This window comes from Carassius auratus, chromosome 49 (assembly GCF_003368295.1).
Source record: "Carassius auratus strain Wakin chromosome 49, ASM336829v1, whole genome shotgun sequence".
NCBI lineage: Eukaryota > Metazoa > Chordata > Actinopteri > Cypriniformes > Cyprinidae > Carassius > Carassius auratus.
The window spans coordinates 4,736,784-4,759,610 of NC_039291.1; the positions used below are offsets into that span (position 1 = coordinate 4,736,784).

Genomic DNA, 22,827 nt, shown 5'->3' on the forward strand with positions numbered 1-22,827 from the left:
GTATAGAAATGTCTATCTATTTTTAGATTGATTGATGATACTTATCATGAAATAAATCTATTTTAGATACAGTTATGTATATATTTATTTTTCACTAGGGTATATATATATATATATATATATATATATATATATATATATATATATATAAGTGATGCTCGGGTCAATGTATTAATAACCCGCACCCGACCGACATTTTCAACTAACCCGACCATAACTCGGACTGCAAAGAAAATATTGTACCCGACCTGCTTCCTGACCTGACTAAATGTAATAAATGCTCATCATATCATCATTGGGCCATAGATGTAGGAACTAGGCAAAAAATTAAAATAAAAAATACGAAAAAAAAAAATCCTTGATATATTCTAATTTTGTCAAGAATTATACAAAAAAATCGTCAATAAGCTCATAATTTTTTCTAAAATAGTCTAGTGTGGCTATGTATATTTTGATGTTTCTGCAAGGTCAGCAGACATTGAGGCTTGGGTTTGTTCCGATCAGAGCTCGTGAGCGGAGAGCGATTTCTCCATATATTACACTCTGCTCGCTCATTCCATGTAATATATAGCCTACATTTCTCAAATCTGTGAGGCACAAGCTGAGTTTCGGCGCCCTCCAGTTCACATGCAAGTGATTGTGCCGGCGCCTTATTACATTGTCTGCTATATATTTGCTTCTAATTTATAAAATACGGGCAATTGATTGATAAAACACTGATCAAAATTAAGATACAATTTATACAAAACGAAAATCTTTATCTTAATAATCTGATTTTCTACAACAACAACAAAAAAAAAACATTTATTGTTATTATTATCATCATTATCATTATTATTATTAATGTTGAAAAGAGCTGAGAATATTTTTTTCAGGTTTATTAGGGGGGATAAATTGAAAGAACAGCATTATTACATCTGTTACAGTTACATTTATTTGTTACATTAATATTATTTACACCAAGCTTTTGAATGGTATATTATTGTATATTGTTACTGAAACTTCATAATGTTTCACTTGATTATACATTTAGTCAGGAATTATATTTTGGAAAAAGTCTAACTAGTAAAATGTTTACAGTTTATGTGAAAACTAGCACAAGTATATACATAAATAAAAAGAGACTTACTCATGTTTATTATCTCTGCTGAATAAAGCACTTCATCCTTTTTTTCTGAGGAAATCCTAATCTCAAATCCTCAACCACATCACATCTTTTCGGGATTAATTATGTCTTATTCCTCTCATAGCAAAGCAAACAGTAAAATAAAAGAACTTGAAGAACAGCCTCACTGCTTTTTCTTCTGTGTGGGCGTATTCAAGCCGCGCGCTTCAGTTTGAATCTGAATAGCGAGTTCAGCGCGGAGGCGTGGTCACATTAGATATAATGAAGGTAGACGTGAAAAACGGACATCGCATTGTTTTCATATGTATTATTTTATCACAGAATATCTGTTTCCGGTGGCACTTGTTTAGTTTAAAAGTAGACATGTCAAGCTTTCTATAGATATCTCTCTCAAGTCTCTTCGTTGAGTATTCACAGAGTAACAGTTCATTTTAATAACATGTTTGTAAATGAAGAACAGGCTGCAGACAGCACACCTTGTTTGTTATCTTTATTTTATAAGTGCACAAAGTTCTGTTGTTATTATATCTGTATTCAAAAAATTTAGACCCTTTACAGATTCGATTGATGTATTGATCTTATCTGTACGATCAAAACTGAAAGTGTAATTTAAGTTATTATATATATATATATATATATATATATATATATATATATATATATATATATATATATATATATCACTATATTGCTCTATTCTTTTTCTATTCTATCTGTTTTCTTTGTATTTATTATATTATTTAAAAGCCCTTGCTATTTGTACTCTGTTTATGCTAATGAGACTTGTTATAGCACTTATGTATCATTGCTGTTTTTGTTGTTTTTGATTGCTTCCATTGTCCTCATTTGTAAGTCACTTAAAAAAGTACAATGTAAATGTAAAAAAGTATATTAAAGTCAAAGTCTGCTTTATTTTCAATCTTCCACATGAAAATGTATTACTCTCAGACCCTAGGTGCATACAGATAACACTAACTGTAAAGCATAAAATACAGATAAGTAAAGATTAAATATAAAATACAACTATACAAATGTTAAAAAAGAAAAATAAAGGCACATGACAGATAGAGTGCAAACCAGTGAAATAAACAAATAGTGCTATGATAATGATAATAATTATAATCATAATAATGATTTTAGTACATAATTTTTTTTTTTTTTTTTTTTTTTTTTTTGCATAAATCTGTTAATCAACTTCAGTCCTGATCAAAACTACCAAATTTTTTTTTTTTTTTTTTTTTTATTAATCCAAGATTTTAACTCTTTAATTGCCAAGTTCATAAATGATGTCACTGATTTGGGGGGAAAAACAACAAAATGACTCATTTTCAATATAAAAGTATGTCAAAGATTAGCAGCAGCATTGGCTTACATGTATTTTTAGTTTTTGCGCAGCATTAGGTTTACATTTTTTCTCCGTAATGTTTTGTTGGTTGCTGCTTTTGCCCCATTGACTTCCATTATAATGACATTTTTTGATTGCAAAGCCATTACACCATATAATCATGCATTCTTGATTGTTTGTTGTTTTCCCTTTTGTGAAGAGGTAAAATTTGTTATTTTTACAGTTGATCACTAGGTGGGACCATTAACCCTTTAGATAGGCCTGTGCAAAAAAAGCTTAGTGTCTGACTTGTATATGAAGCTATATGGAGTATAACACCATATTATATTGTGTGTGTATGTGTGTGTGAGAGAGAAAGAAAGAGATAGAGAGAGAGAGAGAGAGAGAGAGAAAGAGTGTGAGAGAGACCTTTGTGCACTTACCTTGATATATTGGAGAAAACCAAAATGTACACCTCAGCTCTCAGAACTACATAGAGTAAACAAAAGTGTATTTATGCACATGCCTTTTGATGGTGGTGATAAGTATAGACTAAACAAAAGCAAAGTACGTGGATTTAAACACGTGCATGCAATCGGTAATGGTGAGAAGAGCAGCAAGCAACATGAGAAAGGGCTTGACTTGTACTGAAGTTTTAGAAATGATTATGCAGCTTGACCCCTCCAACGAGCTGCAGCTTATTTGAAGTTGGTATTGCATTTTGGTTCATAATACATAATGTTCAAAAAATGTATGCAAAGTAGATTTATTTTACAGGATTTTAAGATTTAAACTGGCTTTACCATCAAGAAAAGGTAAGCATTCAACACATAGACCATCCATACTTTTTTTTACCATCAAAAGGCAGCAGGTGCATAAACACACTTCTTTTTTTACTGTTTACTCTATGTAGTTCTGAGAGCATGAGGTGCAAATTTTGATTTTTCAGATACATCAAGGTAAGTGCACAAAGGTCTCTCTCACACCCTCTCTTTCTCTCTCTCTCTCTCTCACACACACAAACAAAATAATTTGCTGTTATACTCCATATAACTCCATATACAAGCCAGAAACTAAGCCTTTATTTGCACAGGCCTATCTTAAGGGTTAATGGTCCCACCTAGTGATCAACTGTAAAAATAAATTTTTTTACCTCTTCCCAACAGGGAAAACATCCAACATTTAAGAATCTCTCACACACAAACAACACTATGTGTTGAAGGGTCTTCCTACAGGACGAGTTGCAGCCGCAAAACCAGACAGTGATGCAGCTAGTCAGAATGCTTGCTCAGTTTGCAGAGGATGTAGAGACACTTTCTTGCAATGTGCTGTGGTGTTGTCAGTCCAGGAGAGGTCCTCTGTGGTGTGCACAGGCAGGAACTTGGTGCTGCTAACTCTTTCCACAGTCACACCTTTGACGGTCATAGGAGCATGAGTGCACACTATCCTGAAGTCAACAATCTCCTTCATCTTCTCCACATTCAGTGAGAAATGGTTGTCACTACACCAAACGGCCAGGCGGCTCACCTTGCTCATGTAGTTTGTCTCATCTCTGTTGCTAATGGGACCCACAACAGTCAAGTCATCTATAAACTTAATGAAGGTTGGAGCTGTGTGATGGTGTGCAGTCATGCGTCAACATCCTTGGGGGGCCCCAGTGTTCAGTGTGATGGTGCTGGATGGGTTGCTGCCGACCTTTACTGCCTGAGCTCTTCAAGTCAGAAAGTCCAACAGCCAGTTGCAGCGAAAGTATTGAGCCTCAGCTGGACCAGTTTGTGAATGAGCTGTTGAGGGATGATTGTGTTGAATGCTGAAGTTTATGAACAGCATTCTGACGTATGAGTCTTTTTTATCCAGATGTCTGAGTGCTGAGTGGAGGGCAGTGGCGATGGCATCATTGGTCAAGCAGTTAGATCGATATGGTAGGGAACAGACTTGATGTGGTGGATGACTTGCCGTTCAAAGCACTTCATGGAAATAGGAATAAGTGCAACAGGATGGTAGTCATTGAAGTAGGATGGAGACAGCTTCTTTGGGACTGGAATGATGGTGGTAGCTTTGAAGCATGTTGGGACGACAGCCTAAGTTAGTGAGATGCTGAAAATTTCTGTGAAGTCATTAGTGAGTTCCACTGCACTGTGTCTCTCAATACACGCCCAGGAATGTTGTCTAACCCTGGAGCTTTGCGTACATTGATCCAGCTGCGGACTCTCCTCAGCCTGTCCAGGGACAGTATCATCACCTGGTCGCCGGGAGGAGGTGGAGTCTTCTGTGCAGTGGTGCACTTTTGTGCCTCAAAGCGAGCGAAGAAGGCATTCAGTTCGTTCAGCAGGGAGATGGTGCTGTCACAGGTCTGAGGTGGGGTTTGTAGTCCGTAATGGTCAGTATCCCCTGCCATAGACTCAGAGTGTCTCTGCAGTCACTGAATCGATGGGCTATCCTCCTGGAGTAATGCCTCTTAACCCTTTCTGATGCCTCGGGATAGATGGCCCTAGCTGTCTTCAGGCCCACCTCATATCTAGCTCTGAAGGCAGCGTTCCGAGCCTTCAGGAGTCTGTAGACCTCCCCTGTCATCCATGGCTTCTGATTGGCCCACACATTGATGGTCTTTGTGACTGTTACATCATCCATCAATTGGTGATGTAGGCAGTGACCATCTCTGAGTACTCTTGGAGGTCTGTGGTGTTATTGTATGTGGCAGCCTGCTTACACATATTAGAGTGAGTGTTAGTAAAACATTCTTGCAGTAGCTCTGATGACCCTTCCGGCCACACTTTTATCTGTTTGTGAAATGGTTTGGAGACTTTAACAAGCAGTCTGTATGCAGTAATTAGCATGACATTGATGTGGTCTGAGGTGGTGGTGGTGGAGAAGGGCCTTGTACGCTCCTCGCTGGGTGGTGTAATCAAAGTCCAGAGTGTTGTTTCCCAGTGTTGGAAAGTCTATGTGTTGGTGTGTTTTTGGAAACATACTCTTTAAGTCTGCATGGTTGAAATCCCCAGCTAAGATGAGAAAAGCATCAGGGTGGGCTGTCTACTGCTCACTGATATGCTGGTACAGTTCATTTAGTGCCTCGCTCCTGTTGCTGTTGTTGGAGCTGGGAGGAATGTATACAGCAATAAGCATTATATAGCTGTATATTCCCTCGTAGATAGAACGGAAACTTAATACCGTATTTTCCGGACTATAAGTCACACTTTTTTTCATAGTTTGGCTGGTCCTGCGACTTATAGTCAGGTGCGATTTATTTATCAAAATTCATTTGACATGAACCGTCAGAAATGAACTAAGAGACATGAACCAAGAGAAAACATTACCGTCTCCTGCCGCCAGAGGGCGCTATATGCTGCTCAGTGCTCCTGTAGTCTACACTGAAGACATAGAGCGCCCTCTCGAGGCTGGAGACGGTAATGTTTTCTCTTGGTTCTTGGTTCTAAATAAATGCGACTTATAGTCCAGTGCGACATATATATATTTTTTCCTCATCATGACATATTTTTGGACTGATGCGACTCATACTCAGGTGCGACTTATAGTCTGAAAAATACGGTAATCATAAACTCCACCAGGGAAGAGCAGTGTTTGCAGACCACAATAGCATTGCGGCACCACACATCATTGATGTAAACACAAAGCCCGCCACCATGGGTCTTACCTACCTCGACGAGAACTCTGTCCACTCTATATCATGTTAGCTGGTAGAGCACAAAAACCCAACAGTCTCTTACAGTCCTCTGAGTTGAGTTTAGTATTCAGATGTAGTCCAGTTTATTGTCCAAAGAGCGTACATTAGCCAGTTAAATGGTGGGGATGGCTGGCTTGTGTGGGTAAGCTGTTAGCCTAGCCCGGATACCTCTGCGTTTACCCCTTTTCTGCTTTCTCTCACGCCATTTGTGGTGCCTCCGCTGTGGGTGAGATGCAGTAGTGGGGGCTGGTGATGGTGTAGGCCTCTGGAGCACACTGAGATCCTACAGCTCGTCGTCATGCCCGGAATTTAACTCTAAAAACATGGTTCTGCCAACATTGAACAGAAACTCATGGTTGTATGCGCACTGAAAGACTGGTAGACGCGATGAAGACGTACAAAAACAAAAATGCCGTTTTGACAGGAGAGAGAGAAGCCACAGCATGTAAACATGCCATCATCTTGGTATTTAATATATATATTTTCACAAACAATGGCTTTACCTGTAGCGTCTTTCTTTAACACTCGATAGAAGGTGGCTTTAATTACATTCATTGTGGCTTTAAACATGGGAATAGACATAAGTAAAGTTGTGTTAATCTGTGCATTTACTCACACGTGTAGCGGAGGTACTGGCGAGGGTTCATAAATGTATCGGCCTTGTGTGTGTCTATCATCGATTGGTACTGGAGGATGAAAACCAGGAAAGAACTGAGGTGTAGCTGTAAAATGAAAAAGAGAGTTTTAAAAAATGAATTGTGATTAAATGTTTAAACATAAATACCATGGTAGACAGTAATTTGTTTAGTAGCGTGGATTCATAGAATTTAAAACTAACATGGCAAAAATAATTACTATATTACTATATGTTCATTCCTCAAGCAAAGCAAATTTTAAAAGTCCATTAAAAACATATGTGGTTAGACCTTTTTTTAGCATGATAAAATATATTGTTGAAGGTACAGTGCGTGTTATCTGGGACCATGCTTGAGCAATCTAATCAAAGTGAAAATGTGGAGGATTTTCATTGTTTCATTGTTTTCACCATACTTGACAAATCTTGTGCGTGTAATGTGGGTCTATGTGTAACATTAGCATCCTTATTTAATTTATATGTTATAGAAATATACAGTAGCTTCTCAGTTTAAAATTCCAATAAAAATCGGGGGCGCTGTAATTGTTGAGTAGGGTTTGGGGTGCTGGATCCTTGGTTGGTAGATTAGGATTATTCCAAGGAACTGGATCAGAGAGATGTGAGTCATACTTCATACATTTCCACAGTATAAAGATTTTTGCTCACAAAATGTAGCTAAACATTTGCTGGTTTGCGGAGAATTAAAAATTTTCACATCTTTTAAATATATAGTGTTGGAATCAGATTGTAATACTATTGTAATCTGATCAATCAAAACTGGTATTATCATGATACTTTTTGTTACTGAAATGGGGAGCATATAAAGTGAAACCTAGCAACAGTAATTAAGAATGGCAGTGGGCTCTGGCACTGTAACAAGGGAGGGTGCAGAGGCAGACATATTTTTTCGCTTGTAAACATCGGTCAACTGTGTGCCACAGTGTTTAAAGGGTGTGCCCAGGGATCAATGCCCAACATCTGGGTCCAATTCTATACAATACAAGCTGCCAAATGCAGCACTAACATCAGGCCCCTTATGAAACAAAAATATATTGCTGTATATCGGAAAATATCATGTAATATATTAGGCAAGGCAATATATTCTCATATATGGGATTTAATATTTATATTTTCCAATATATTGCAATATATGCATAGACCATATATGTATGTGTGTATCTGTGTGTGTGTGTGTGTGTGTATAAATAACCATAGCATTTGCATGGACATGCATGGTATAGCTATATAACCTAAAGAAAATAGTGAAGACAAAAATCTGCATTACATAAGCAGCAGTTTTATTGGAACAGAGTTGCAGAGACCACATTCACCCTTAACTGTAAATTAGAAAGATTATAAACATATTCATAGATTCTTCCTTTTTAAAAAAAATGTACTTTGCGTTTTAATGTTCAATCCTCCACACTGGATCTTGGAGGTTTGCATGCATAGAGGCTTGCATATTGTGGCAGATCAATTAGCAAACATACTCTACTCACTCAGCACAGACTGCTTAAGGCCGGGCATACACTGTGCGATTTTCATCCGATTTTGAGCCGAATTCTGACTTGTGTGACTCTTTTTCAGGTCGGGCCGATTTTCTGCATTTTCGTGCGTCGTTTGTCGTGCAGTGTTCGTGCAGTGTACAAGGGGAAACGAGAGGCGATTAAACTCTCCAGACCGGCGATCGGTTGGTGGGATGGATTTCCGACATGTCACAAATTTTGGTCGCCTATCGTGATGTATCGCACTATTGAAGCAGGGCTACGAACCGTTTTTTCCCTCACTGCGCGAAACAATAAACGAAACCATGGTGACATGGCGTGTAGTGTGGACTGAAGTGATGGATGGAAAACTTGTGGAGTTATGGCTAAGAAAAATAAAAAAAGAGGGGGAAAAATGCCTGCTTACCTCCAGTTCACGTTGCAAAATGGATAAACCATATTGGCCACGGCCTCTGAGCCACCTGCGCGTCTAGATATAGCTACTCCTTTTTTTTCTTTCTTTTTTTTTTTTTTTTTGACTTTTCAGCACACAGAATTGCGCATATCACCAAAGCAGTGCGTTTATCCCGGGAAAGCATGTTTATTCAGAAACCTATATGTTGATTCTGTTGATTCCTCACGTATTAAGAATGAGGAGTCACGTGCCGATTTGGGTTGATTTGGGAGGGGTCTGAGCTGATCGGCCATGATGGTAGGACACGCTATCGATTGCCAGGGGCAACACCTTCAGAACTTCACTGAGGCGTGACTAAACATTCCAGAGCTCTTTTATTTTTGCACATTTATTATGTCGGCGGAACAGAGACGGATCTATGAATACGAGAAATAAATGAAGAAAGTAAAGCAATGCAGAAAGATAAGGCGAAATAATGGGGACTTTTGGATTTAGTTGTATTTAATGAGAGAAAAATAGCTTTGTGATCTGTAAGAAATTAACCAATAGTCTATACATGACTGTTGAGAAAGGTTTCCTTTACACCATGTAAATTGAATTTTGTCTGGATACGTATTTCTCCATATATCAATCAAATCCAGAGTAGAACACATATTATTAAATTCTGGAAGAACAGACCTGTTACTTAGATGAGGTGGAAAACAATCCTTTTCAAAATCCCATATTGTATTGAAATCCCCTCCAAGTACTAATTTCGCATTGCTATATTGTTCCTCTATTTTTTCAATCTGGTCTTCAAAATTCAAAAATAAAGTTTTGTTTTGTGTGGTAAAATTACTTGCGTAAATATTTCCCAAAATAAAAATTTCAGCATTCTTTTCTATAACCAGTATCACCCATCGACCTGAATCATGCATTTTGGTTAGAATTATTTTCCCCTTAAATGTACCTTTTAATACTGCAGCACCAGCTGATCGATTACTCCCATATGACATCCATAAATCACCCCCCCCCCCCCATTGGCTCTTACAAAAATTATGATCTGACAAAGATGCGTGTGTTTCTTGAATAAAATAAAAATCAAATTTAAATTTCCTGCAAAACAAAAAAAACTGCTTTCCTTTTCAGCAAATCTCGAATTCCCCTGATATTTAAAGATAAAACTGACAAAGATACCAGTTTGCTATTTTAGCCACTTAAGATTGAACAAATATGAAACAAAACATGTTCCTACATCTCAAAAGTAGAACTTACAACCCAAATTGACCTTAATATTACTTTAAATCAAAACTTATCAATACTATGCAGTGCAAGTGCAATAAATTGTTTAATTTCAGTTAACAAGGATCCATTCTGACCGTAAACTGAAATTAAATATTCTGTTGTAAATGTCACAAAATTCCATCCAGATGATGACTGCACTTGTAACCGTATACTAACACGTGCAGAATTGTGTCCATATGCAGTTCTTTATCAAGAATTATGCGAGTAATCATATACAAAACCTTAGAGAGGTATTTCCTTTCCATCAACGAAGGCTTGTACGCAGACGAAGTAAGCCTTCTTTCCCACCTGCCGAGCAGCCTCCACTTTTGGCCACAGTTGTCTGCGTATAGCTTTGTCCATAGTAGTTAAATGTTCTCCAAACCGTAGATCCTTGGACTTCAGGTAGGTGCTGGTTTTCGCCGCTTTCCAAAGCATATCTCGTACGGATCTAGACATGAACTGGATGACGACGGTTCTCCCTCCCGTGGCGTTTCCATCAAATTTTCTTCCGAGCTGGTGTACTATGTCTACATCTTGTTGTATTTTAGTGGTTAGCTCTGGAAGAATTGCACAACAGATATCCACGACTTGTGCCTTTACGTCTTCACTGGTCTGCTCAGTCAGACCGTACAATCTCTAATTCCATCTTCTTTTTGTACCGTTCTACTTCATTAAGCCTGAAATCGAGCGCCGACATTTTCTTGCTATGCGCATCACTGACCTCATGCATCGCCTTTGTGTCCTTTTTCAAAATTTTCACCTCATCTTTGACATCCTTTACTTAATTGAAAAGGAATTTCTGTTGATTACCTTCAAAGCTTCAATGCTCACCGTATTTGCTCTTAAGAGCTCCTCTAATCAGTTGACTCTTTCATTTATGCAACGCATGATGTTTTCTTGAAATTCAGACAGAGACAGTTCATTTTCACTTTTCTTCGGATCAGGGGTGCTGGGCGTTGAATCCGGTAAAGAAACTGTCATGCCTTGCACTACATTTGGGTGCTCTATTTGAATGTCAGTGCGGCAAACTTGCATGTCATCATCTGTATCCTTCATCATTGTCAGCGACTTTGTTAGGCTTTTCTTTTTAACTTTAACGTTACTCTCCCTCTCTCGTTTTTCCTCCATTCAGTGCAGTCTCTCCGGGTTAATTACAGCGTTCAAAAGTACTTTACAGCAGCTCTTCATGTTAATTGTCTTGTAAATAATAAAATCTTACATTTAGATGTCAAATTGGTCAATTTATTAAACAAAAAGAACGATATGAGGTGAAGGAACAAACTTTTTCCTCAGCATCTTGTGATGGCCTGTTGGTCAGGACTGTTTCCTTGTGTATGGTATGTTCTCTGTTGCAGGGGGCGTGGCTATCATTTGTCAGCGAGATTGGGGACACCTGGGCCCAGGTGTTTCACGCCTTTATAAACCTGCCACTCTCTTTGTGGGGAGAGAGCCCTTCTCTCCCGTGCACTGGTTGTTTTGTTCATGCAACACGCAACAGTATACGATCCATTCATTCAAACATGCACCTCATTCTACTGACTTTACTGATTCTCACACGTCACTGTTGTATTATGTTATGTTAGTTGTTGTATTGGTGTTTTTGTTCAGTTAATAAATTTCATTTTTGTGGGTTAAAACTGCGTCCTTTTAGTTTTGTCATGGCTTTAGAGCCAGGTCATGACAAGTGGGGGCTCGTCCGTTGGTTTTGATCCGTTATATCGCTTAATTGTTATTTTATTAAGTTATGGAGTAGGTGTTGTATTGTTTTTGGTTTTGTTTTGCGAGGTCGGGTCAGAATATTGTGTATAGTGTGTCGTCATACTGTACGTCAGCTGATGTTGAGGATTTATTATTGCTTCGATCAGGTGTTGGAATCCTGAGGCGACAAAGTGGCTTTGTTTGAAGCGGACGCAGTTGAAACTTTGTGTGCGGTGAGTTTGGTTTTTTTTTTTTCTCTCTCTCTCTCTCTCTCTTTCTCTCCTTCTCTCTCTTTTTTTTCGACTTTGGTGCGCAACAATTCAGGTAAATAAGTGTATGACTGTGTTACTGAGTATTCATGGGCTGCAATCGGTGTCCCTGTTAGGTGTAGTGGCGTTGCTCTTTTGGATTTTTTTTTTTTTTTTTTTTGGGCTGGGTTTTGTAGTGTTGTGGTGAAGGCGGTTAGAGCAATTGTCTCGGGCGCACATCCGTGGTCTGGGGCGAGTCGCCAGGTTCTGGTTGCTTGTCCTGTCCAGCGGGCGTTGGTGCTTAAATGCCCACCGCCGGTAACTGCATGAAGAGAAAGGTTTTAGTTTAGGTAGGTAGCTTTTGGGGGCTGAGTTAGTTAGGGGGACATCCTTTGCTTTTAGATCTTGGCCATTGTGTGTTTTGAGTCATATACTTGCTGAGCTGTTTTTGCGCATTTTGATAATGTCGATTGTGGAGGAATTTATTGCTTGTCCGTCGGAAAAGGCGTTTGAGCAATGTACAAAAGAGCAGCTGCTGCAGTTGGCAGACTACTATCAAGTTGAGGTTAGTAGTAGTTCTAAAAAATAAAAAATAAAAGGCAGTGTAAAGAGTAAATTGGTTGAACAGAAAATTTTGGTGGAAGAAAAATTGACTGATTCGTCTTTTGCGCCTGTATCAATGGAGGGATTGAGTTTTGCAGAGAGGAAAGAACTTTTTATGTTGCAAATAGAATATGATAAATATAAAGTGAACGCCACAATCGAGAAAGATTTGGCTGTGGAAAAGTTGCGTCAGCAAACTGAGCAAACGCGCTTGGATTTGGAACATCAACTCGAGGTGATTCGCGAGGGTAAAAGTACATCTCGACCTGGAGTGAATTTGGAGTTAGCTTCAGATCCTCAGCAGCTTAGCTCTGATTTTGATGTGTTGGGAAATTTGCGACTGGTGCCGAAGTTTTCGGAGAGTGATCCAGATTCTTTTTTTCTGCTATTTGAAAGGGTTGCAGATGCACGTAACTGGCCGGCCGCAGCTCGTGCTTTGATGCTTCAATGCGTGTTAACTGGTAAAGCTCAAGAGGCCTATTCAGCAGTAACTGCGGCAGATAGTCAAGATTATGTAAGGGTGAAAGCTGCCGTGTTGAAGGCTTATGAACGCGTTCCAGAATATTACAGACAAAGATTTAGATCTTGGAAAAAAGGTCCGAAGCAGAGCCATCTAGAATTTGTGCGAGATTTAACCACTTGCTTTTCACGATGGTGTGCGTCTGCTGAGGTCACTGATTTTGAGAGTTTATGGGAACTCGTTATATTGGAACAGTTTAAAGACTCAGTTCCCGAACGTGTTGCCATATATATCAGTGAGCAAAAGGCAAAAACTGTGGCTGAAGCAGCTGCGCTGGCTGATGATTTTGTGTTGATACATAAACATGCATTTGTTGAACACAGGGTTCCAACGAATTATATAGGGACTGGGATGAGTACAATGCCTGATGTTTCGTCTCGTACAAATAGAGTTTTTCAGTCCGACGGGGGTGGTGGTTCACGTGAAGCGGATAAACGTTGCAACTATTGTCATAAACGCGGTCATTGGGAGGCTGACTGCTACATGCTTAAGGCTCATAAGACAAAATTTGTTCCAGGTTCTCAGGTAAAAGGCGCGGGCTTGGCTGTGCCTGGAAATCTGACAACCGGAGATTCGGGTTACCCTGTAGACAGCTCGTGTTCAGCTGCTATGAAGTCTTATTTGCCGTTTGTGAGAAGGGGTTATGTGAATCTGGTTGGCAGTGAGGTAAAAGTGCCGGTGAATATTTTGAGGGACACGGGAGCATTTGATTCATTTATTCAGGCAGGCGTGTTACCTTTATCCAAAGAGTCTGAAATTGGCAGTTTTATTCCAGTTCGTGGAATGGGCTTAAATGTTTTGTCTGTACCATTACATAGAGTGGTTATTGATTGTGATTTGTTTCAGGGCGAAGCTGCGCTTGCTGTGCGCCCAGCGTTGCCAATTGAGGGAGTCTCTTTGATTCTCGGTAACAAATTGGCGGGTACTCGGGTTTGGCCTGATGTTATTCCGCCCATCATTGCCGAGTCGGCGCCGCAGTTGAGGCAAGATCCTGATGAATGCCAACGGGATTTTCCTGAGGCATTTGCAGCCTGCGCTGTAACCCGCGCTATGGCGCGTGCCAACACTGAGCATGAATCTGTTTTTCACACTGGTAAATGTTTAAAAAAGTTGTCATTGCCTTTGGCCGATTTCCCTGTATCTCTGTCCCATAGTGAGTTGGTGGCGGAGCAGCAATTAGATTCTTCACTGACAGGATTGTATGATCAGGTCAGGCCTGACGGGGAGGTCGAGGACAGCGCCTGTGGATATTTTCTGCAGAATTCTCTGTTGGTGAGAAAATGGACTTCGCACAGGGGTAATGTGGTTGGGGATCCTATCTTCCAGCTTGTTCTACCAGCTAAGCTTAGGCAGTCAGTGTTAAAAATTGCACACAATGAGTCGGGACACTCTGGTGTAAAGAAGACATATGATCGTTTGTTGAGACATTTTTTTTGGCCTTGTTTAAAAAGAGATGTTTCCTTATATATTAAAACGTGTCATACGTGTCAGCTGACAGCCAAGCCTAATCAAGTTTTGAAATCTGCCCCACTGTATCCCATTCCTGCTGTTAGTCAGCCATTCGAGCATTTGATTATCGACTGTGTTGGCCCTTTACCGCGATCAAAGTCTGGCGCTGTCTATTTATTAACGGTGATGTGTCAGAGCACCCGCTATCCAGCCGCATATCCGTTGCGTACTATTTCAGCCAGGTCAGTAGTTCGTGCTCTTTCTCAGTTTATTTCAATTTTTGGTATTCCAAAAATAGTTCAATCTGACCGAGGGTCAAATTTCTGTTCTCATGTGTTTGCGCAAGTTTTAAAACAACTTCGAGTTCAACACAATCAAGCCTCGGCCTATCATGCTCAGAGTCAGGGGGCGTTGGAACGCTTTCATCAGTCATTGAAATCACTTCTCCGTTCATACTGCACTGAGTTGGGTAGGGATTGGGAAGAAGGGTTACCATGGTTAATGTTGTCGGCCAGAGAGGTAACGCAAGAAAGCCTTGGGTTTAGCCCAAATGAACTTGTATTTTCCCACACTGTTCGTGGTCCATTGGCTGCACTGGCCGACCATTGGAGGGAGACAGAGCCTCCTAAGAATTTAATTGACTTTGTGAATGGGTTTCGCCATCGTCTGTATACTGCAGGCAATCTGGCTAAAGAGAAGTTGACTTCAACACAGGTGAAAATGAAGTCCTGGTATGATAGGAATACAGAGCGGAGAGTTTTTAATCCAGGTGACCAGGTGCTTGCTCTGTTCCCTATTATCCAGTCGCCATTCCAAGCCAAATTTGCAGGACCTTATATGGTGGTGAAACAAGTGACGGAGCAAAATTATGTGATTGCTACACCGGATCGCAGGAAGAGCACACAGCTTTGTCATGTGAATTTGTTAAAACCCTATTATTCCCGCATGCCCCAGCCGTCGCTGTGTTGCGCCCCATCAAGTGTGGAAGGTTCTAGGTCAGAGGGTGTGTCTGAGATCACGTTGGGGGATTCTATTTCTGGGGAACAGGATTATGGCTGCGGTATGCCAGAGCAACAATTGTGGGTTGGGCGTTTTAAGAACTCTGAGGCCCTAGCTAATATGGAAAAGTTGTTGGCTCATTTGTCTGCGCCGCATTCAATAGAGTTGGCAGATCTGATACGTAGTTTTCCATGTCTATTTTCTGACACTCCGGGTCGTACACCTCTGGTTGAACACGATATTGACATTGGAGATGCAAAGCCAATTAGACAAAGGTTCTATCGTGTGAATGCTGAAAGACTTAAATGTTTAGATGCTGAAGTTACATACATGTTGGAAAATGGTATAGCAGAACCCAGCTCTTCTAGTTGGGCTTCTCCGTGTTTGCTTGTTCCCAAGTCAGATGGTACTTTGCGCTTTTGCTCGGACTTTCGCAAAGTAAATGCTGTAACGAAGCCAGATTCTTTTCCACTTCCAAGAATGGATGACTGCATTGACCAAGTGGGCTCTGCAAAATTTGTGAGTAAACTTGATTTACTGAAAGGTTACTGGCAAGTTCCTTTGTCCAATCGTGCACGTGAGATTGCTGCTTTTGTTACACCAAGAGGCTTGTATTCTTATTCTGTGATGCCATTTGGGCTTCGGAATGCGCCTGCCACGTTCCAACGTCTCATGAATCATGTTATTGGGGATATGCAGGGCTGTGCGGTGTACTTGGATGATGTAGTACTATATTCAGACACTTGGGATGTTCATCTTCAGCGTATGAGGGAGCTTTTTATCCGTTTGGCAGAGGCGAGGCTCACCGTCAACCTCTCCAAATGTGAGTTTGCCAAAGCAACGGTGACCTACCTTGGTCGAGTTGTGGGACAGGGGCATGTGCGTCCTGTTAGCGCAAAGGTTGAAGCGATTGAGCGGTTTCCAGCGCCAACTACTAAAAAAGAGCTAATGCGTTTCCTCGGCCTTGTGGGCTACTACAGAAGCTTCTGTAGGAACTTCTCTACGGTTGTGACACCTCTTACTAATTTGCTTAGAGAGAAAGAAAAGTTTGTGTGGTCTTCTGTGTGTCAGAGCGCCTTTTCGCAGGTTAAAACACTCCTTTGTACTGCTCCTGTCTTGACGGCGCCACGTTTTGATCATCCCTTTAAGTTGTATGTGGATGCCAGTCAGGTCGGTGCTGGGGGTGTTTTGATGCAGGAGGATGACCGGGGTATTGATAAGCCTGTGAGTTTCTTCTCAAGAAAGTTCAACTCTTGTCAGTTGAATTACTCAGTGGTTGAGAAGGAAACCCTGGCTCTGATAATGGCGTTAAGACATTTTGAGGTTTATGTTGGTGGTAGTGCTCCTGTTGTGGTCTTCACCGACCACAATCCTTTAATTTTTCTTAATTCGTTACAGTGTCCGAACCAGAGATTAATTAGGTGGTCCCTGTTCCTGCAATCGTATTGCCTGGATGTCCGTTACATTAAGGGGACTGACAACGTGGTGGCAGACGCGTTGTCTAGAGCTCCACAGGTTTAATCTACGGGCTTAAGGTTCCCCTCCTGTTTTTTTTCCCCCAAATTCTCAATTTGCTTCCTAGGTGCACAGATTGCTGAGCTAAGGAAGTGGTAAAGGGGGTGGTGAACTGTGGAACCGGACTGATTATGGTCAAGTAAGAGGTTTGTTGTTTTTATGTAGCTTTGTTTAATAATCACGTTCATATAGTTTTTTTTTTTTTTTTTTTTTTTTTTTTTTTTACTTTCATTATTGAATTATGAATTGTGTTACTAGTCATATGTTGATGACGGGATTCCCTTTGGGACCCCGTTTTTATGGCGGGGGGGTGTGATGGCCTGTTGGTCAGGACTGTTTCCTTGTGTATGGTATGTTCTCTGTTGCAGGGGGCGTGGCTATCATTTGTCAGCGAGATTGGGGACACCTGGGCCCAGGTGTTTCACGCCTTTATAAACCTGCCACTCTCTTTGTGGGGAGAGAGCCCTTCTCTCCCGTGCACTGGTTGTTTTGTTCATGCAACACGCAACAGTATACGATCCATTCATTCAAACATGCACCTCATTCTACTGACTTTACTGATTCTCACACGTCACTGTTGTATTATGTTATGTTAGTTGTTGTATTGGTGTTTTTGTTCAGTTAATAAATTTCATTTTTGTGGGTTAAAACTGCGTCCTTTTAGTTTTGTCATGGCTTTAGAGCCAGGTCATGACAATCTCAAAACTACCTGCTCACCGGTCGCCATCTTACGCGCCCTTCACTGACAATAACCGTTTCGCCGCTGGGATCCTGCCAACATGGCGGAGACTGTGATATCGAGGGGAGGGGCTCTGTGCTATGACGACAACTCCTCACTCTCAATAGTGTGAGCAGTCAAATCGCAACTCGACGATTGGACCGTACAGTGAGCACATAAAAATCGTGAGCTTTGGCTTTAGATCGCATGCGATCTATTTTAACAGTGTGAGTTGGTACCTTGCCGAAATAGCACAGAAATCGCACAGTGTATGCTTGCCTTTACGCGACAAATGACTGAGCTTGCACATGCATAATACTTTGAGCGGGAAGGTGTGATTCAGACACGAGCAACGGCTCTGGGCCGAACGGCAACCTCATGCTCTCTCTCCTGAAGCCAATAAGGAAGTTACAAAAACTGCAATTCATCGACTGGCCGCTTGAGGCTGGCTGCAAAAGGGAGTCAGTCCCATAGACTCCCCATGTTAAAATGTCCAACTTTACAGCAGAAAAAAAACATGTTTACAGCCTGGTTCAAAAATCGATTTTGGTCTATATTGGTAATTTTGCCCTTCTTGACAACTGTGAGGGGGGTAAAAAAATTTAAAACTCATCCGTTAAAATTATATTAAGACTTAAATTTAGACTTAAACTCCGTTGATGCTCTGTAAAAATAAACTCCATCCACTGGTCCCTTAATGCGTTTTTTTTTGGGGGGGGGGGGTAATCTGTGCAGGGTTGTCTTGCCCTGGCAACCAAAAACACACTTCTTTTGTGACAATTCGGTCTCTCGCTCTGATCAGTGAATGTCTCTGCTCTGCTATACGGGAGCGCGCGCTCTTCCGGGAGAAGTGCCCTTAGGACCCATATAAGGAAATTCCGCTCCATCTAACGTCACACAGACCCATACTCGAAAAAAACTTTCCGAAACTTGTGACAAACCGGAAGAGGTATTTTTGGAACAAAAATAGTCCTTCAAACGTACAACTTAATTTTTGAAACTTTGTCCATGTTTAGCATGGGAATCCAACTCTTTAACAGTGTAAAAAACTCAGTATGCATGAAATAGCATTTCACCCCCCCCCTTTAAAGGACTAGCATATATTCTGACAGTAGGCTAATAATGGCTAAAAAGTGTTTGTTCAGTAACAGGAGTCTTAATGTCTCTCCATCTCTTTATTAAACAGAAAACACTTTTTCAGGTAGGTGACAAATGTCAGCCAATCAGAAAAGAGTACCAGTTTATTAGCTTAAATTTTATAGTGTTTCAGTTAAAAAAAAAAGTTCAGCTCAATTCTTAGTGTCACCACTTTCAATTTAAATGGTTTAATCTGTATCCTGTGTGTGTCTCCTGGTTGGACAAAATTGGAACTGAAACTAAACTGAAAATGCATTTTCAGTTTAATAAAGATCTAGATTGACATGAAGACTCCTGTTACTGAACAAACACTCTAATGAACTACCATCATATAGAGCTATTTAACAATTATTTTAACAAAAATTACTTGACCTCAAGAATATGTACAAAGAACATCTAATTTAAAAAAAAAATGTACAGTGTTAAGTTTGTTGATAACTACAGTATCACTACAAGGTCTTTTACCATTGGCCAGGTGGTTTACAGGACTAAAATAAATTCCATACATAAACACATAGGCTATATAACTGTTCATGGAACCTCTTTAAAGAAGTCTGAAGATGGGACACAATTATTAGTATTATTAGTATTTATTATTCATTTTTGTAATGGTGTTGATTTTTGGCATTAAGAAAATCTATCCTTACACATGATTGTAGAAAAAGAGGCCACACTCAGAACCGCTGAGCAGAACTATATCCAGACGACATGCCGGGCAAGAGGGTGAGAAAAGCAAAATGACTAGAGTTTGGTGATGAAGATACCAGTACTGGCAACAAAACCTTTAAAAATTAAAGCTTTTTTTTGCTGTTCTATTGCTTGTGGTGATTTTCCTTGTTTATTTATCTGCTTATGCTCTTATTTATTTATAGTTTGTTTGTTTACAAAAGGTGAAAGTCGGGAATGATGGAACGGTCACTGTGTCATCACATTGTTGGGAGACTGCAAAAGCTTGTACCACCCCCACCTCTTCAGTGTAGATGTCCTCCTCAAGTCCAACCTGAAAGGAGGAGTCAGCAAGCTATATATATATATATATATATATATATATATATATATATATATATATATATATATATATATATATATATATATATATATATATATATCCAAAGACTACCACCATCTTTCCAAACCAGTTCTTTCACTTTTTGTCTGGTTCCTTTTATCAGGTGGGTCTTTGCTATTCACTACCTCTCCGATCACTCACCTGTGAGTTATACTTATTAAAAGCACTTTTAGCAACATGAAATACTGAAAAATCAAACAAATATGTTTCGACAATGGTAAAGGTCTAAAAATAAAGATCTGGTCCTGATTTGATGATCAAACAGATATTTTAAATTGTGTATGGTTGCTAATAAAACAAGCCAGCAAGCTGTAAAGTAGCTTGAAATTGGGAAAAGGGAAAACAACTATTCTTAAGTTCTTATGTTCTTAAGTTATTTCCTTTTTAAAATGTACTATATATATATATATATATATATATATATATATATATATATATATATATATATATATATATATAGATAGATAGATAGAGAGAGAGAGAGAGAGAGAGAGAGAGAGAGAGAGAGGTGGGCATAGCTTTTTTTTTTTTTTTTTTGACTAATCTAGACTAATCTCAATGTAATCTTGGAATGACTCTAGATTAAATTAAAATGGCTCATTTGAATTCTGCCGAAAACATTCAGAATAAGTGTGCTACCCAAATAAAATAATGACTAAAGTAACTAAGTGTTTGAGAAGGTTTTCTCAAGCGAGGTGGTGCATTAGACCATGGGCTCATCTCCTGTTTCCAAAATGCATCACAAACTCCTTGAGAAAGCTGTAAACAAATTCCACATTGCACAAGGTGCAAACAACCTTACGCCTGTTTCACACATAATCTGTCTGCAGTGCAAAAGCGTTTTTTATTTTTTTACGCACCCATGTTAACGGATTCCAGCGTTCACACGGTTGCGGCCCGTCAGTGCGTTCCAGGTGATCGATCGTTTACGTACCGAGTAGCGGACTGCAAACGCGTCCTGTGTGAAATGTTACGTACTAGGATAGCAGCAAATACAGGCATGGAGTCATGAATCTGTTTCAATCATTTATCTGAAACCCATTTGAAATAAATTTACAGCTCGCTATATAACATTCATCTTTTTTTTCTTAACCAAAAAAAATTTCACATTCAAATCGCCCCCAAAACATATTAACATTACTAGTATCCTTCTGATACATCTCACTGTCCTTTAGGCATGGCCATCTCAACTATCCTACCATACATGCATCCACGTAGTGTCTCAATCACTGTTTCAAAAGGGTGACGGCGCGAAAGTCCTGGAAAACATCCAAAAGATATGGTATCCACTCCCGAGAAAGTCCACGAGATCTGTAAAAAAAAAAGTATCCAAAAAGTAAGAAGTCATATGGTCCAACCATGTCCTTCGCGAAAACGGAGTGCATCCGAAGCTTGTCCGTCATCCAACAGAAGTCGCGCTTCCCGAATGTTATCCTCCGCGAATTCACGCGCTATCGCGTGTGATCAAGAATGAACCAAACACAAAACATACTGAGATGATCACTAGCCATTTGACCGTATCCAAACTCGTTGACCTGCTCATGAACTCTTTTGTATGTTTATTTAAACTCTGCTCTCCATGCAAACGAAACATAAGAGGATTAAACATTGCTAACACCTTTACCACTGTGTATTACTTATTTTTACGTTATTGCCCTGTACTTAATTAGACAAATAGATGACGTTATGACAAAATAAAATACAGAATCAAATCAAAATAAAACAATACAATAGAGAAATAAAATGTAAGTGTGGGTTCATCACACCTTCCCCCTTAAAAGGAAAAATTTTGATCCCATAGATCAAAATTTTCAGACAGGTCTATCAATAACTTTTTAACACCGAGATAGACAATCAGCAATAACATTATCTTTACCCTTAACATGCTTTATCACCATGTCATACTCTTGCAAAATTAAACTCCAGTTTAACAGTCTTCTGTTTTTGTTCCTCATCTTACTCAAAAACACTAATGGATTATGATCAGTATAAACAATGAGGGGTTTCTGACATGTACATAAGTAAACATCAAACTGTTGTAGTGCTAGAATCAAAGCTAATAGCTCTTTCTCGATGGTTGAATAGTTTCTTTGATGCCGGTTGAACTTTTTTGAGAAATATGCAACAGGGTGCTCAACTTTGTCGCTTTCATCCTGTTGTAACAACACCGCACCAGCAGCATCATCGCTAGCATCTACGGCCACTGAAAATGTTTTATTAAAATCAGGAGACTGGAGCACAGGGTAATGACATAACATAGACTTAAGTTTGTCAAATGCCTTTTGGCAGGATTCGCTCCAGACAAACTTCTCTCTTTTCTTAAGTAAATTTGTCAGGGGTAAGGCGACATCAGCAAAGTTCTTGCAAAACTTGCGATAATATCCCACCATTCCCAAGAATCTCCTCAAAGCTTTCTTATTGGTGGGAACAGGAAAGGCCAATACTGCCTGGATCTTAGCATCAACTGGAACTACCTGACCTTGACCAATAACATGTCCAAGATATGTTACATGAGCACATCCAAATTCACTCTTAGCCAAGTTAACTGTTAGGTTGGCTTCTGACAATTTCTCAAACAGTTTGCCAACATCTTTGAGATGACTTTCCCAAGTTTCATTCCCAGTCACCAAATCATCTATGTAAGCACTAGTGTTGGGCAAATCTTTGATCACTGAATGAATCATTCTTTGGAATGTGGCTGGTGAATTTTTCATTCCAAATGGGAGAACCTGATATTCATACAGCCCAGAATGTGTTACAAAAGCAGATATTTCTCTACCTCGTTCAGTTAATGGAACACACCAATAACCTTTTAACAAATCGATCTTAGTGAGGAACTTTGATTGTCCCACTTTGTCAATACAATCATCCACCCTTGGGATTGGAAAAGCATCAGTCTTGCTAACAGCGTTGACTTTTCTATAGTCTGTACAAAAT

At 39.7% G+C, this 22,827-nt stretch overlaps 1 protein-coding gene across 2 annotated transcripts in view; it reads right to left on the reverse strand.

Annotated features, from left to right (window-relative positions):
- Positions 1-22,827, reverse strand: part of LOC113066065 (transcriptional activator GLI3) — a 302,707-nt gene that overhangs the window by 125,708 nt on the left and 154,172 nt on the right. For both annotated transcript variants that reach the window (XR_003279117.1, XM_026237669.1), the window contains exon 4: positions 6,752-6,857. Coding sequence is in view for 1 of the 2 variants with exons in the window: in XM_026237669.1 (XP_026093454.1) it covers positions 6,752-6,857 (106 nt within the window). In the remaining variant the exon portion in view is untranslated. The remainder of the gene's footprint in view (positions 1-6,751; positions 6,858-22,827) is intronic.